At 49.3% G+C, this 16,349-nt stretch overlaps 1 protein-coding gene across 5 annotated transcripts in view; it reads left to right on the forward strand.

Annotated features, from left to right (window-relative positions):
• The window catches only part of HRH2 (histamine receptor H2), a 79,757-nt gene that overhangs the window by 42,240 nt on the left and 21,168 nt on the right, over positions 1 to 16,349 (forward strand). For 2 of the 5 annotated variants that reach the window (XM_058723759.1, XM_058723765.1), the window contains exon 4: positions 7,888 to 8,051. The exons of 1 other annotated variant lie outside the window; for it this stretch is intronic. In XM_058723759.1, the coding sequence (XP_058579742.1) occupies positions 7,888 to 7,931 (44 nt within the window). In that variant the 3' untranslated portion in view covers positions 7,932 to 8,051. Of the gene's footprint in view, positions 1 to 7,887; positions 10,806 to 16,349 lie in introns of those variants that run through there. 2 more of the 5 variants (XM_058723770.1, XM_058723781.1) reach the window with 2 other exon arrangements.

Raw genomic sequence — 16,349 nt, forward strand, 5'->3', positions numbered from 1 at the left:
CACGGCTGTGTGTGTCCACACACCAACCCTCACCCGTGAGTCGCTTGAGACCAGCGGCCCCGCCCTTAACCGTCTCCACATCTCTCATACTAGCTTGTTCTATCAAATTCATTCAGTCTGGTCTTCCAGAAGGAGCGTGCCCCAGTGGGAAGGGGGTGCAGGTGGGAGACAACGGCCGTTGTTTCATAATTGAGTTTTGCTAGGGAGTGACCTAGGGGCATCGCTGAGATGCCCAGAGCCTCAGTTTTCTGGTCTGTGAAATGGGACACTGGTGCTTGCCTCATAGTGCCAGTGGTTAACTAGAAAAAGGATGCAAAACCGCCCAGTCAGGACCTAGCACGTGAGCACTGAGTAAATGTTAGTTCTTGTGAATCACTTATTCATTCGCCAGTACAACTCACGATACTTGCTCTGTGGCAGGCCCCTCGGGGACTGCCAGAGTCGCAGCCAACCCCTCCGTCATTGAGTTCCCAGAGCAGTCCCAGGCTGTGATGCTCCAGCACTCAGGGATGCATGTCCTGTGAGGTCTCTAATCAAGATCCCTTTTAGGAGCCTAAAGCTTTTGGACTGTCACCATCTATTTCCCTTGTCATGGGGAGAAAATTTAAAAGGCCCAATGGTTTATGACTGTTACCTCTCTATATCAACTGAGTCCCAGGGAGTTCCGGGAAGCCTCTCACCTTGTCTGGCATGAAGGTGAACCGAGCGTGTGAGCGAAACTCCTGCAGGAAGCCTCTGTCCAGTTTGCTGTTGACATTTGCTGCTGAAGGACAGAAAGACCTCTCCACCATCCCTTCAAAGTAGATGCTGGTGTAGGCAAATTCTCCATGTTTGCTTCCAGAAAATTATGAGAAGGGCGTGAAAAATTAGTTTCTTTCATGAGCAGAGAGGCCTGAAGTTCGGTCATTTCGGCCTATCAGGCACTATCAATTTGTAGCCGGAACACAGGTATAGGAAGATAATACTCCGATTGGTGTCTGGGCGTTGTGGTGTCCCCAAATTGCCACCTCATGGCTTACTTCAGAGCAACCCGAAATTAGGTCTGGCCTGCAGAGGGGGGTCACCCCTCATTATGACAGAAGCTTGAGGCAGGGGAAAGACCCCTGGTGGGTTGTGGCTGGCTCTGAGGATGTGAGAGAGCCTCTTCCCCTTTCTAATCTCCACTTGCATTTCCTCATAGAGGAGAAAGGACTTCCGGTGACCCAGTTCCCAGGATGTAGGTGAAACTGACACGGGCAGTGGTTGGTTCTGCTGTGTTGTTGGGAACCGGAGAGCAAGGACCTGGGTTCAGACGTGAGCCCAGACCCTCAACACACAGTCCCTCAACCGCTGGTTCTCGGTGACCCTAAGGTACAAAGCAGCCAATGGCTGGGCCCGTTGTGGGAGACAAGGGAGGGGGAAGGGGGGCCTTCCTCTCCCAGCCCTTTCGCTGGAATTGTCCCCAGGAGAAGGCATGGAGTTGACTGCGACCCAACGGCAGGAGAATGAGGAAGTCTCAAACCACACTCAGGACTCCTCGTCCCAAATCTCACACTTTCCCCGGCACATGGCTAGCCTCAGAGGTGCTGGCTGAAACGGCCGGTGTCCCTCGATGCCCTTCCCAGAGTTCCTGCCCACGAGGCTCTTCCAGGCTAGCCGCAGAGAGGTAGATATGGAAATAAAGCCGGCATGGGCTACCTCACACAGCAGAGGCACTGCCAGAGTGGCAGGGGAAGTGCTTCTGTTCCTGCCAATCTGTGAATTGGGGAAGTCAGAACATGGGAGAATCACTATCGAAACTGACATTTACTGGGTTTTTCCTTTTCACACACATGGCTGAACGCCTACGATAAACTTGGACAGTGGGATGCAGACGAGAGGTCCGGTGCCTGGCTTTAGTCTGGGAAATAGGGAAACTGATGGTTAACCCAAGGAGGTCAGGGCCTCAGCAGAGGGGCTCCAGGAGCTGGGGCAGATTTCGGCGATCCCGGGAGGCCCCAGAGACAGCTTCCCACAGGAGGTGATGCCTGAACAGAACCTTGAAACAGAAGTAGAAGTTGAACGGCAAGAAGAGAAAGGCATTTCAAGCAACGGGACGTGTGCAAAGACACAGGTAGAAGTCATAGCAGAGGGATGCGTGCACGTGGTGGTTCCATGTGATAATTTGTACTATAAGCAATAGAAGGTTATAGCAAAGGGCACTGACAGTCATTAACTGCATGTCCTGTGAGGTTGCTCTTATCAACTTACTTCACAGATGAGAAAACCCAGGTTCAGGGAGAACCTGGGCAAGGCTTCCTCTACAGAGCATGGCACTGAAATGAGATCCAGACTGTGGGTGGCTGAATATATTATAACACCCTCCGTATGAAAAGAGGGGATTCAGATTCCAATTCAAATTCAGATTCTAGGAATATTACTAGGACACTGTTGACTACCAGCAGCAGAAACCCAGTTAAAAGAGGCTGGGATTGGTGGAGGTGGGGAACCGGCTCATAAAACTGCAGAGAACAAGAGTAGCTTCAAGGATGGCTGGATCCAAATGCACAAATGTCGTCAGAAATTTATCCTTCTCCACCTTTCAACTCAGTTCCACCCTGTGTTAACTTCAGCCTCGGTCGGAGTCTCCCTGGGGTGCCACCAGCAGCTCCGAGGTCACATCTTACCACCTTGGCAGGTCCAGTGGGAAATGTGTCCTTTCCTACGGTTCCAACTTTTGCAACCAAAAAGTTACAGGCCTACGTTTCGTTGGCTGGGGGGGGGGGGGGGGGGGGGATGTCACGTGTCTACCTCTGCACCCAGGCCTGGAGCCAGGGCGAAGAGTAAGAGGTCAACCCCCTCCCTCACATGGGCAAAGAGTGAGGAAGGCTGGATCCCAAAGAGAAGGGGACCCGACGATAGGAAAAGGTGAAAACGACAACTGCTTACCATAGGCACTTACTGTGTGGACACTGCGTTACGTGCCCTCAAGAACCCCATTTACACCCTAGCTTCAAGGGTTAGGGCTCAGGGCGGGACAGGCCATGGGACTATGGAGGGGGTCAGGAAATACTAACCCTACCAGTCTCTCTGGACTCTGTAACGTAGTACGGTCTACACGATATTGAAATTTAGCTGAATGTCTCATCCCAACTTACAGCTGACATGGATGGTAAACTAAGGAGCGGAGGAGGGCTCCACGCCACTAGCCTTTATTATGTTAAATATGCATCTTAAAATTATTTTAGAAGAGGCTAGAGATTCCACAAGATAAGAAAGAGAATGAGGGGAGAAAAGGCAATTTAAAGGCAAAGCGAGAGGGGCGCCTGGGTGGCTCGGTCGGTTAAGCGTCCGACTTCAACTCAGGTCACGATCTCGAGGTCCGTAAGTGCGAGCCCCGCATCGGGCTCTGGGCTGACGGTTCGGAGCCTGGAGCCTGCTTCCGATTCTGTGTCTCCCTCTCTCTCTGCCCCTCCCCTGTTCATGCTCTGTCTCTCTCTGTCTCAAAAATAAATAAACGTTAAAAAAAAAATTTAAAGCAAAGCGAGAAAACACAGGAAAGGTTAGAGGTGGGGCAAATATAAAACACAAAATCACATTGAAGAAATCAGTCAAGGTATATCAGTAATCATGATACGTGTAGATGGAATAAACTGACCACTTACGAAAAATAAAGGCTGTCCGATTTGTTTTTTTTTTTTAACCTAAACGTTTTTTTGCAAGAAATAGACTGAAGGAAACAAAAATGTTGAAAGTATAAGGAAAGAAAAATATAATATGCTAGGCAAATACTAACCAAAAGAAATCTGGGTAGCTATATTAATATCAGACAAAGTGAATTTTAAGCAAAATATATTACTAAAGATAAATATAGTCACCATATTTTGAAAAAGATTCTATTTACTGGAATGATAGTAATTCTCAACTTGTACATACCCAATAAACTAGCTTCAAAAATATGTAAAGTAAAATTTACAGAACTACAAAGATTAATCACAAACATCATAAATAAGCAATAAGAGTATGGGGGGGTATTATTTTAGAAATTTTAGATGTGACAGAGATTAAGAAAGATAATAAGAGTGCTGTAATCCATTCTATGCCCTAAACAACAGAAAACTCAGATATAGGGAATTTTTTCTAGCAAAATAGAACTTGCCAGAACTGACTTGGAATGAAAGAGAAAACTGGAATGGTCCTGTAACCATTAAAAATAAATAAAATGAATGAAACACCAGTAATACTTGGTTTTCAAAGGAGTTCTGCCAAGTACTCCAAGAGCAAATCATTCCAATTCTGCACAGACTCTATCAGAGGAGAGAAAAAGGGAAACTCTCCTATTCATTTGATGAGGCCATTATAGTATAAATTCAAAAGCAAGTATGAGAAGGACATGACTAAAAAAGAAAATGGAAACAACTCAGATGTGCATCGACAGGTGAATGGACAAATAAATTGGAGTACAATGTAATAGACTACTTTACAACGGTGGCAATGAACTGCAGGGACATGCATCAACACAGTTTCAACTAACTGAAAAAAAATATGGCATTAAACAGTAACAACAACAAAAGGTAGCTACAGAAAAACAATCATAAGACATGATTTCATTTATATAAAAGGGAAATACTAAATTTTAAATATTCTTTGTTTTTTTCTGTTTTTTTTTTTACAAGCGGTGGCATGTTTTAGTCCAGAGTAAATTATAGTTATTACATAAGTTTATGCTTATTACCTAAGTGATAATGATTGAGATGTATGCTGAGAGATTGTGTATGCCCAAAACCACTACGTGCATTAAATAACCAAAATTTTAGTATCTGCAACTGTGTATTAAGCGATAAATAAGCCAGTATTTTTTTCAAGCCTTTTAAATGCACTCAAAACGTCAAATAGGTGGCAGGTCTTTCCAGGCATGTGAAACTTATGTTTGCGGTTCCAAAATATGGTAAAAGTTGTTTTGTTTACAGCCGTAAAGTGTTGTGGAGCACTGCTGTGATCATAAAGTCTAGAAGGTTGGTTGTGTTTAGTTATAAAATGTTGTAGAAGGTTGTTTTGCTGACCGTATTATTATTGGAAATAGTCCACCTCAACTAATGCTCTGTGTTCTTGTATTAGACAAAAGTGTTTCGGTTGCAAGCGATAGGAATTCAGTTGGATAGCCCTTGACTTACCTTCGTTTCACATGCTCCCAGCTTCTCTGCCTCATAAGAAAGATACAGTAGTCGTGGAAAGGACTCTCTTTCTCCCAGTTTGAGTTATGGACTCACCTCTCAAGCAGTCACTGTTGCCACGTGGATAGCTTAATCCAAAAGCATCCCCTAGGGGATGGGGCCCAGTGATTGCACTCCCACCCGGACCACATGCGGTGGGGAGTGGATGGTTCCCAAAGGAAGGCATGTGGGGCAGATAAATCACATTTGTCCACTCAAGTTTTATTTCAAGATGATTATCATCTGTGAACAGCCTTGTGGGAGCTAAATCTGGATTGTCCCCGTTTGGAAAATGACAATACTGCTGAATTAATTATTATTTCATGAAAAGAAAAAAGCTGTAATTTACAGCCTCCCTCCCCACCACCCGACCCAAAAAGTAAAATGCAGGCAGAACACTGCAATATGTTTTTTTAGGGATACGTAAATATTTGCTGAAACAAGTCAGTTCCTGGTAAGTTCTGTTTCGTAACCTGAGAGGTGGTTATACTGGTATCCATTTTCGTATTCTTTTATATTCTTTAAATGATGCATTTGTGTTTTTTATGTAGTCTCTTTGGGTGTATAATGTATTTCATTTAAAAATATTTAATGACAGAATGGACAGGTAACAAAAAGATATGGCTGAGTAGAGGAGTTATTTGAGATGTTTATTTTCTTTGTTCTGTTCGTCTCTCCGGCCTGAATTTTTTTACCAGGATCATGTGATATTTCCATAATAATATTATTTTAAGTGATGTGGAAGCTCGTTAGAAGGGAGGTAGTTCTTTCCTAGCCACAGCTAGCTTTTCTTTGATAATTTCAGTGAAAGTCAGTTTATCAGAGCTGCGTCTGGAATGTTAATCCAAGGGTAGATACCTGCCTGCTTGGTCAAATATGTACACTGGCTGGCATGGAGGACTGGAGCCTCGGAGGTGCCAGGGGTATGACCTTGAGGTCCAGGCGAGGGCAGGTGTTCTGGGGAGAGAAGGGCTGGCCAGACCTACAGAGAGAGTTTGGGCCACTCGAGGACTCTAGCAGTGGCTAAGCTGGAGTGTACCTACACACCTAGGAGAGCTAGGGGGTCGGCGGCCACTGTCCTCTGTGTCTTACAAAGCCAGGCATCCAAACCTACAACCCCCATCTAACAGATTCTAAAGGCGAGCTCGGTGCTCTTTGCTCTCTTTATGTAGAAGGGAGGAGCAGGGAGTTTGATTCCTCTGGCAGCCAGATTACCTTAACAGATGATGGCAGGAGCTGAGGCCCCCTGTGAGTTTCACAGGACACCCCGAGGAACTGCAGTGGGTCTCAGGACCAAGCGATGAGTGGCTCCCAGCTTGAAACCGACAAGGAAAGTTACCACTCCAGCCTAGGCAGGGAAGCCAGAAAGTAGGAGGCATTGGTGGCTTTAGACAGAGCTATTTTGTCCTGCCCTGGAGCTACAGAGACCCCAGACAGAGTCTCTAAGGTCACCATGCAATACTTAGCTTCTCCTGTGTTTGCACTGAGGGTGAGCTGGAATGTGTCGGGGATGAGGAACCACACTCCCCAAACCGCAGCTGCTTGCGCATTCCCTTCCCCATCCAGTCCAGCCCACAGTCTTCTCCCACCTGCATGATAACACACTTTGCGCTGAAATTTATTTGCGAGGAAACTTGATATTGTCACCATAAACGGAAATGTACTATCACTTGTGGAAAACACAAAGAACTCGTGAACATAGATACGATGACACAAAACAAGGTCTGATCAAAGTTTGACCAGACCCAATCGCCTGATGAAAGCTCTGAGCCTGCCACCTGTTCTCGGTCATAAAGGGAGACCTGCAGGTGTTGGGTAGGTCTCCAGGCACTGAAAACAGGGGCGCCACGCTGAGCCTTTCCCTCTGACTTCATGAAGCTTGAAATAAAAGTGATGAGGGAATTCTGACTCCCTGAAAGTAGCTAAAGAGAAAAAGCAGGTCTGCCATCCACAGTGCAGCAGGCAACGGGGCCAAGGAAATTTGTATGCCCAGAAGTGAGGGAAATCCTCTTATTCCTCAAAATGTATGCCAAATGCTTTGTTAAAAACCTTCCTACCAACCTTTGGGCTAACTCAGTCTTCAGCGATCTATTCTTTGATCAGATTGACTCAACAGAGATTAACGGAGGAACTACTATATGCCAGCCATAATTGTCGGGGCAAGTGCCTTGCCTTTAGGGAGCACACTTTCTAATGGACAGATGTGTTCGCAACTGATTTTAAGGCAAGGCTGAATAAATCTGTGTGTCTTCTTCTCCCAGCCTTCCCCCGAACTCCTGCAAGGCGTGCTGTAGATTGTTCGGGAATCATTTCATCTAGAGTCAGAAACAGCAAACATTACCTGGGCTCCTATTGTGAGCTAGACAATGTGTGGGATACCTTCGTACATATTGTGTAACACTTAATCCTGCCAAGAATTGGAAAGGTGGTTATTTTTTCCTCCGTTTGGGTTCAGAGGAGTTCAGGGGCACACAGAGCATGTTAGAAGCAGACTTGAGATCGGAAAGCACGTCTCCTGGATGCTCTCCTTTGTGGGTTGAGGGAAGTCCCGGCTGCACATGGGCAGCCCTGGTGGCAAAGGAAGGGCTCCCACCCCATCCCACCCCACTCTTCCCAAGGCCAGCTTAGAGGAAGCAAAGGCCAGAGGCTAGGTCCTGGGCCCACTGGCCTTGCTCCATGGTCACCTCAGCCCTGACCTGTGCTTGTGTCTCCTCAGGAAGCCAGCGCTATCCTGCACTGTGTGCTCCAGCAACCTTCTAAGCTGCTGCAAGAGTCTGTGGGGGCTTAGGTTCCTCCAGAGACACGTGAGAGGCCCCTCAGAGGAGCAGCCAGGCGAGCCACTGTCCGAGGAGCCACTGAGGACACCACCCCAGGAAGCGGTGAGGACTCTGCCCTCCGAGGCTGTCTAGACCCAGCCCAGGACACAGAAGATACTGCTTCTGGTCACCAAGATTTGACTCCTGGAGCCATTAAGGACCCAGAAGCCCCCAGAGCCACCGAAGATGCGCCCTAGCCCGAGTCTAGGGAGTCCCAGAGCACGCAGCGGGGTGCCGGGGTCCTTGGGTCTAGTGTGGTACGGCCTGTCCTGTGCCGGGCATTCTCAGCAGATGCTCAGAACTCTCCTGGGTCTGGGTCCGCTGAATCCCATGGGTTCAGAGCTCACGTTGGTGCTGGCCCTGAGTCACAAGCAGAGATGGCTGGACGTTGGAGGTGCGTGCACAGGTGTGTGCATGGATTTGTACGTGCAGGAACGCGCAGGCCCTCTGAGCACAGCAGGCGGCGTTGCCATAAAGAGTTAGTCTCTCACTCCCTCATGGGTTCTGTAGGATGTAGAGAAAGGAAAGGAGAGGGAAGGGAAGAGAAGAGAGGAAAGGAAGGAAATTAGCCTTTAATGAGCACCTTCTGTGTGCCGGGTACGTCATCTACATGAGTTCACATAATCCTTATAACAGGTGGCAAGAATCACCAACCTACTTGACAGAGGTAGAAACTGAGGCTCAGAGAAGACCGGGGCCTGCCTCAGAGTACTCAGCTAGTATGTGTTCCCGGCTCACAGAAGGCACTCGAAAAATAGCTGTGCAGGGAATTAGCAAGTAGGAGCATGGGTAAAAAGCCCGGCTTCAAGCCCAGGCTCTTGCCATGACCTTGCACTGCTTCTCAGGAGAGAGATCAAGGTATTTCCTTGACTCAGCCTACCTGCCTCTTAGCGAGGCTCAGAGCCGGAGCCTAGGGGATCCCTTCATGCTGCAGTACTAACCCTCTCTGGTGCTTTTCATCAACAAGAAGTGGTGTGGAGCGGAGCGAGCATTCGAACATTCAGGGCAGGTCCGGGGTGGGCGGTGGTGGTTAGTGCGCCGGAGTCCTAGAGGGAGAGGTGGCCTTGCCAGGTGGGGGGAGTTGGCCCCACAGCGCCCTCTGCTGGGTACGTAACCTTGGGTGCGTCGGTAGGGATCTTTCTGACCATCTCTTGACTCCTCTGTCCAAGGGGGTAAGATGGCCTATTTACAGGGTTGTTGATGAGACCCAAGGCAGTGAGGGTGACGACAGCCTGGAGAACTGAGGGTGTGCGTGGACCCTCACTGCTAACCACTGCCACTGCCCCTCCCTGAGCCCGCTCCTTCCTTGGTTCCAAGACCCCCTCGTGGTGTCCCCCTCCCTGCACACCTGTGCCTTCTCAGCCCTCTTGCGACTCACTGTCCTCTCCCCGGCTGTCCGGTGTGCCTGTCCCAAGGGCTTTCTCTTCTCACTGCGATTTCTCTCCCTCTGTGACCTCGTCTGCGCCCTCTTAACCGAAGTTACCAGGAGGCTTCCCTGTGAGGAAATGACTCACGGATTTGTACCTGGACCCCAAGCTTCCTCTGGGAGCTTTCCAGCCACGACCTCCAGCCTGGGTGTTTCAAAGGCACCTCGCTTTTTGCATGTCCACAACCACATCCTAGACCTTTTCGCTGCACCTGCTCCTCTCCGGGTTCCCGGTCGCAGACAGACGTCTGCCACTGGCTTTAGGGCCCGAGCCACTGGCCAAGGAGGTCAGCCTTGGCGCCTCCCTTTCTAGCTCCTCTTGCTCAGTTTTCTTGAGCCCTAGTTCCACACGTCCCCACCTTCTGCTTGATTCTCCGCACCTGCCCTGTCCCCACTCGGCCCCACTGCCATCCCTCGGTCAGGACAATCGGGACAGCTTCCTGACAGCTCCCCGTGTTCCCTGCTGGCCTTCCTCCGGCCTGCCTCCCCACCCAGCAGCCACAACGGGCTGTGCAAAACGCTAGTATGGTCACGTCGCGCATGCAAGAAACCATCTTTCTCATGGCCCACCAGCCCTGCACGGTCAGCCCTGACCTGTCCCTCCAGCCTCCTCCTGCCGTGGTCCCCTCTGTCGCTTCACCCCAACCCCACTGGCTTCTCTCTTTTGTTTATTTTATTGCTCTTTGCAGCTACTAGGCCATGCACAAGGCTGTTTCCATGACGTGAGACCATGAGATCTCAGCTGAAATATCACTTCTTGAGGAAGTCTTCCTTGACCCACCCTATTAGGTCAGGCCTCCCCCACATACCCCAGAACTGTCCTCAGAGGCCATTGATTGTTTGTAATTTACAGTCATCTGTGTGGTTCTCTGTCCGTCTCCCCCACTCAGGAGGTCATGGGCCCTGCCTATTTCTTTGGATCTTTGTACATCTAGCCCCTAGAAGAGCGTTTGGCACATAGCAAGGGCTTTATGCGGTTTATCTGCCAGCATACTTGAGGGCATGATTTGCCCCAGTGGCCCTCAGAGATGCTCAGTTTCTTGGCTGGATTCCATCTGGAAGCCCCAGAATCCCTTCCTCAAGTTTTCTTGGGGGTCTAAGGCAGGTGGGTCTCTAAGTCATGGCCAAGTAGTTGGAGGCATAAGACTGGTCTGGCTGATCACGGTCTCAGCTGGTCAGGGATCCAACCCATCGTGCCCACACACCACCTGCCACTGCAGGGGCCTCCTTCGAGTCTGTCTCTGAGCTGCCGCCACCCTTCTGGAGGCTTCCTAGAGCCTCTGCTGGCTGCAGAAGTGGGGCACGTGCTGTCTAGAGGAGGAGTGTCTGCGGTGGGTCCCCAAATCCATGTTCTGTGTTGCGACCATGTTCCAATAAAGCTATCGAAACAGATGCTGCCTTGCGGTTTTATTTTTTCACTTCCTGGTGAGGAATACTCCCCAGACTTCATCGTACGGCGTGTCTTAATTTAGAAAAAGAGTTATGAGAAAACACTGCGGTAAAAGCCAACTTGGAAGCTACCTTAAAAAGTAAAAGAGTCCTCGGGGAACAAGGTTTCATCATAGGACACCATGCTGGCAATGAAGGACAGGCTGGTCGGAAGGATCAGGCCTTTGTCCCGCTTGCCCTGTGAGCCAGGTACATGGTAGGCTCTCGATAAGGGTTTATAGAAGGGAGTATTTCTGAAATTGCCAGCTTCCGAGACGCCTTTGTGAAGTAGGAGAAGAGGAGATCTTTAAAATGGAAAACGTGTCCATCAAGGAAGTCTGCATGCAGTAGAGTAGGCACAGGCAAGGGACCACCAGGTCAAGAAGAAGTTCATGGAGTCTGTGCCAGGAGTGAGTCCCAAAGGCACCGATGAGAGGGTTTGGAAAGTGAAAGGGGGAGCTGACCAGAGTCGAGGTCACCGTTTGAGGGCAGGGGGGGGGGGGGAGCAGTGTCCCCTGGGAGGGAAGGGAAGAGGCTGGAGGAGGCTGTGGAATCCTGAACGTGGGGCCTTGCAGAGAAGGCCCAGAGGCGCGCGCCTTGTCGAATGTCCCCGGAGTCAGAGAAGGGATTCCGTGTCAGCTCAGCCAAAGCTCACGGGAAGTGATTGGCTCAGAATGGGTTGTTATGTGGGTTTTATCAGGGGGGAAAAGACCAAGATGTGCTAAGGGGGATTGGGAAAGATGAGAGTGGCAAATGGAGCCAATAGACGGTGTTAAGCAGTTTGTGTCGATGGGAGAAGATGACAGGGACGTGTCCCCCGAACTGTACTAGTGGGTGTGACAAATAGTGGGACACTGCATCGGCAACCGGCCAGGGCTGGAAGCCTGGGAATCGCAATTCCCAGCATCCTATTCCAACCAGCTTGGGTTCCACCAATAGGGAGCTGGAGAGAAGCAAAACCATTATTGCTAACTAGGCAAAGAGGTGGGGGACGGCGGGAGGAAAAGGAGATCAGGACATCTGGAAGGGCTGACCGCGGGGAGGCCCCCCAAGGCGGCTGCATTGGGCACAGGAGTCATGGCATGGCTTGGAAGGGTCTTCATCAAGAGAGGCTAAAACGATGACGTGTGTGTTATGGAAAGATCATTCAGACTCGAGCTGAGGGAGCAGCCCCTGCCAGTGAGGGTGGACTGTAGCATTTTATAAGGATCTACCACAGGCTCTCCTGCAGGCCATAGACTCCATGCTGGGAGCCCAAAGGAACAGACCTTCCCCACCCTCCAGGGAGACTGGCTTGAACCTAAAATCACCAAGGAACCATGGAAGGAATGGGACACGGGGGCCAGTGCCGGGATGACCAAGGCCTGGTGGAAGGTGCAGAGAGCAGAGTGTGGGGAGGACATGGCCGCGGCAGCCGTGACCTTCTGAAGGGATGCGTTCCTGGGGCACGTGGGCCGGGCTGTGCTTAAACGCAGGTTAGAAGCGCGGTGGGTGGGAGGGGGGAGCGCTCAGAGCCGAGACTGTGGGAATCCATTTGGAATCCCATCTCGGCTGCATAGCCAGAGGTTCACCTTTGCTGACCCGACTGCAGCTGGAGCTTCGAGGGAGAATTTACCATCTTCGCTGTCCATCTGAGAGAGCTCTTTCCAGGCCACCCAAGCAGGAAATAATGGCCAAGGACACATACCTCCCAGAATTTCAAGCTTTCCAGGGATATTTCAGGAGCCTTCCGTGGTCACTAACACTCTGAAGAGTGGCTGGGAGAAGCTTCCTTTCACCCAGCTGGTAGCTCTAAGGGGTTCATAATCTGTTAGTTTTGGAGGTCACTGCAGGTGTCCGTGCCACATCCCCAACCTCCCCACTCAGGGCCACACAGCACAACGTGCCTCTCATGCCCTGAGATGCCGCTGTGCCAGCCTGGCTGGACCACAGCCCTCATTGCTGGGGCATTACCGGGGCTCTCATGTGCCCAGTGGTCCTGGCAGGATTCCCAAGGAAATAGTGTCCCAGAGGGACCTGCCGGCTCTGTGTGGCTCCCAGACGACCCTGTCATCTTTCAACTGACATTTATGAGTCCCTTCTTGTGCCCAGACACTATGTCAGCCCCTCCACAGACGCTAGCTCATTTCTTCCACCAGTCAGCCCTGCCAGGTAGAGATTCACGTCCCCACCAGCTGGGGCCTGAAGAGGGACACCAAGTGAGCAGTTAAAAACCCAAGTAAGTGACACAGCTGAGGCTCCAACCCAGACCCGCTTGTCTTCAAAATTGTAACATTCCAGAGAAACCCAGAGTCCTTTTGACCACCCTTCTCCCTCCTTCCCCCTAGCAATTCTCCCTGATGCAACCTCCGCTTCCCAGTCTGCTGCATGGTGTTTGGTTCAGTTTTGTTTGCTTTAACATAAACGCCATACTCCGCCGTAGGAGCTGAATTCAGCAATGTGTCTCCAAGGGTCAACCACATTAGCCCATAAAGAGCTCCTTCATTGTTGCTAACTACCAGAGGGTGTTCTGTGCTGTCCCCCTAGCCATGAGCGTTTGAGTCATTTCCAATTTTTAGCTGTTTAAACGATACCATGCTGATCGTCTGACAACATTTCCTTGTGCACATATGCAAGTGAGTTTTGGTGGGGGGGGGGGGCGTGCATGTGTGTTTAACATACCTCCATGTGTAATTCTGGAAATGGACTCTACGTGTGGCCCAATAGCCCTTCAGAGAGGCACAGATCATCCAAGCTCCCACCAATGACCCTGGCGGCGGGGGGAGAGGCCTGTCTCCCTACAGCCCCACCATCCCACCTGTCTTTTCTATCATGCCTTGGCTTCTTCCACCCCCTAGAAGTTAGAGTATTCCCCCTAGAGATGCCCTACCTCCGGTGAGTGCAGGACAGGACATTTAACTAGAAGAAATTCCCAAAGCTTTCCTTGGGCTCACCCCAGGCTTTCCATGAGTGCTACCAAGTCTTACCTTCCTCTGGGTCCCCAGGGAGGAAGCCAGCCTGCCCAAGTCACATAGGTGGTGTGAAAGACGGTATTCGCTCACAATGGCCAAAGTATACAATGCGTCACTTTTTGTACATCCACGAAGTTGTGCAACCGTCACCACTGTCTGAATCCAGAACATTTTCGTCATCCCCAAAAGAAACTTCATTGGCGGTCTCTCCCCGACACCTTGACAACCGCCAGTCTCTTTTTAGTCCCTATGGACTTGCCCGTTCCATACAATTGGCATGTACGTGTATGGTCAGAGCAAGCTTGGCATCCACAGTGACATCCACCGAAATTCTAAAACCCAGTCATTCCTGTTGCTTACAAAAAAAAAAAAAAAAGTCTTATATAAAATTAAAACTCTTTACTATGCTCCCCACTAGTTATTTGATTTGGATACTCCCAAAGGCAACCTAAGGAAGGAATAATAACCACCAAAAAATGAGAAATGTTTTGCTGAGTATTTTCAGAACTGACTCGCTGGGACCATAGACGTGAATGAGTGACTTTCTTTCTGTATCTGGTTGTTCTTACGGAAAAATCATTTTTCCCTTGGTTCTACTAAGTGTAGAACAGACACTGAGAGACATAGATCTGGAGGGGGTGCCGAACTATTTACCTGCCCAGGTACCCATGCATCTACATCCAGCCCTGAGCCCAGCCAGGACTTGCCCCAGAAAACATCTTTTCTATTCTTAAGAAAATGTATCCAAAGCATGGAAATAGGGCTAAAGGTGATGGTGTGTCCTCCGAGTGTCATATTGGAGCGTGGCTAGCAGGCGTGACCAGTATTAGATGATTCCCTAGGGGAAGGGTCCCTTTGCTGACTACTTATTATTGATCAGGGACCAGAGTCTGCAGCCACATGTTAATTTGTACAAGATTGATCATTGCAAATGATTTTCCTGTGGCCCGGTAGAAATGCAAGTGACTTCTCTTCCGTAGAAAAGATAATGCCAGAGGTTATGGTTTCTTGTGCTGTGGGACACTGACCAGTTTTGTGTCTTGGCAGTCTTATTTCAAGGTTCTTCCTTTCCAGATACAGAGTTGTCTCTCAGATACTTCTTTGAGCCAACTTTACCACCTTGCTTGTTCCCCCCTCCCCGCCCCCGAATGGGTTCAATTAAACTCTGTTATGTGTTGACTATACATTCGCATGAGTTGTGTTTTTAATCTTTTGAAAATTCTGCTTTGACAAAAATCTTGTTTTTCTAACCACTGCAATGGGCAGGGGTGCCCCCTGCTGGCAGGGTTATTCCATCCATTAGACACTAGAACCACATGCTGTTCTGAGACCTACAGAGAGATTTGGGAACCGAAAGAACAAGTCAGAGCTTCCAAAATATAAGAAAATGTAAACTTAAAAAATGAATGATGCTTAGTTAAAGAGCTACAAAATACATTTTAGATGTCTACCATAGCTTGTCAACCATAGCTTCGGCTCAACTCATGATTATGTAAAAATTATTTTTAATATGGTATATTCTCCGTGGTCACAATTTCTTTTTTTTTTTTTTTAATGTTTATTTATTTTTGAGAGAGACAGAGACAGAATGCCAGTGGGTTAGGGGCAGAGAGAGAGGGAGACACAGAATTGGAAGCAGGCTCAGCACAGAGCCCGACGCGGGGCTCGAACTCATGAGCCGTGAGATCATGGCCCGGACGCTCAACCGACTGAGCCACCCAGGCGCCCCTCAGTGGTCACAATTTCTGATGTTAGGAATCCCTCAAGACAAAGCGGAAGGCATGGTCTGTGTGTCAGTTTCACCAAGTGTAAAATGGAAATTAAAAATAGTTATGTACTTGGGGACGTTCTCTTGGATTGGCAGCCTGTCCCACCTGCCCTACTTCTGATGGGGTCAACTCTACAGAAGCCCAGATACACTTGACAAGCCCAACTGGGCTCCCTAGGATGTGGTGGGAGAGTGTGGGCAAAATTCCTGCCATATATCACCAACGCACTCTGCCTCTGTGGTCCTCTGTCATGCTGTAGGACCACTGTGGTGGGCCGGGGCCTTGATACAAGTCAGCTATTGATCTGGGCAACAAGAGACCCATCTCCTCTTCTGCACAATCCACCAAAGTTCATGGGAAAGCATACCAATAGAAGTCTTCTTCCACTACCTGGTGGCAACAGCCGTCCAACCACTTTGGTTTCATCGACTCCTGGCTGCAGGCTGCGAGGACATGACACCCGGGAAATGCGGAGAATGTTCTGGTTTTGAGCTGTTTTTTGAGCAATCAATTCACCAGTTTGTATCCATGGTAACCCCTTGGGGCAAAGAAGAGTTCTCAATAGGGATTCATATCTCCTTGTCCAAATGATCTTTTTAACTCTCCCAATTTTGATTTCGGTAATCTAGAAATAGCGATTTTGAGCCACCATGGACAATGGGGTTATAAATAGCATTACTACCTATTTCAAGCACAAGAAACTCTGAACCAGATCAAAATCACTCATGTGGCCACAGCGTGGGGATTAGGCCCCTGTCCTCGCGTCTCTGAAATTGTGGTCAGGCCCA

Source organism: Neofelis nebulosa, chromosome 1 (genome assembly GCF_028018385.1).
Source record: "Neofelis nebulosa isolate mNeoNeb1 chromosome 1, mNeoNeb1.pri, whole genome shotgun sequence".
In the NCBI taxonomy this organism is placed as follows: Eukaryota; Metazoa; Chordata; class Mammalia; order Carnivora; family Felidae; genus Neofelis; species Neofelis nebulosa.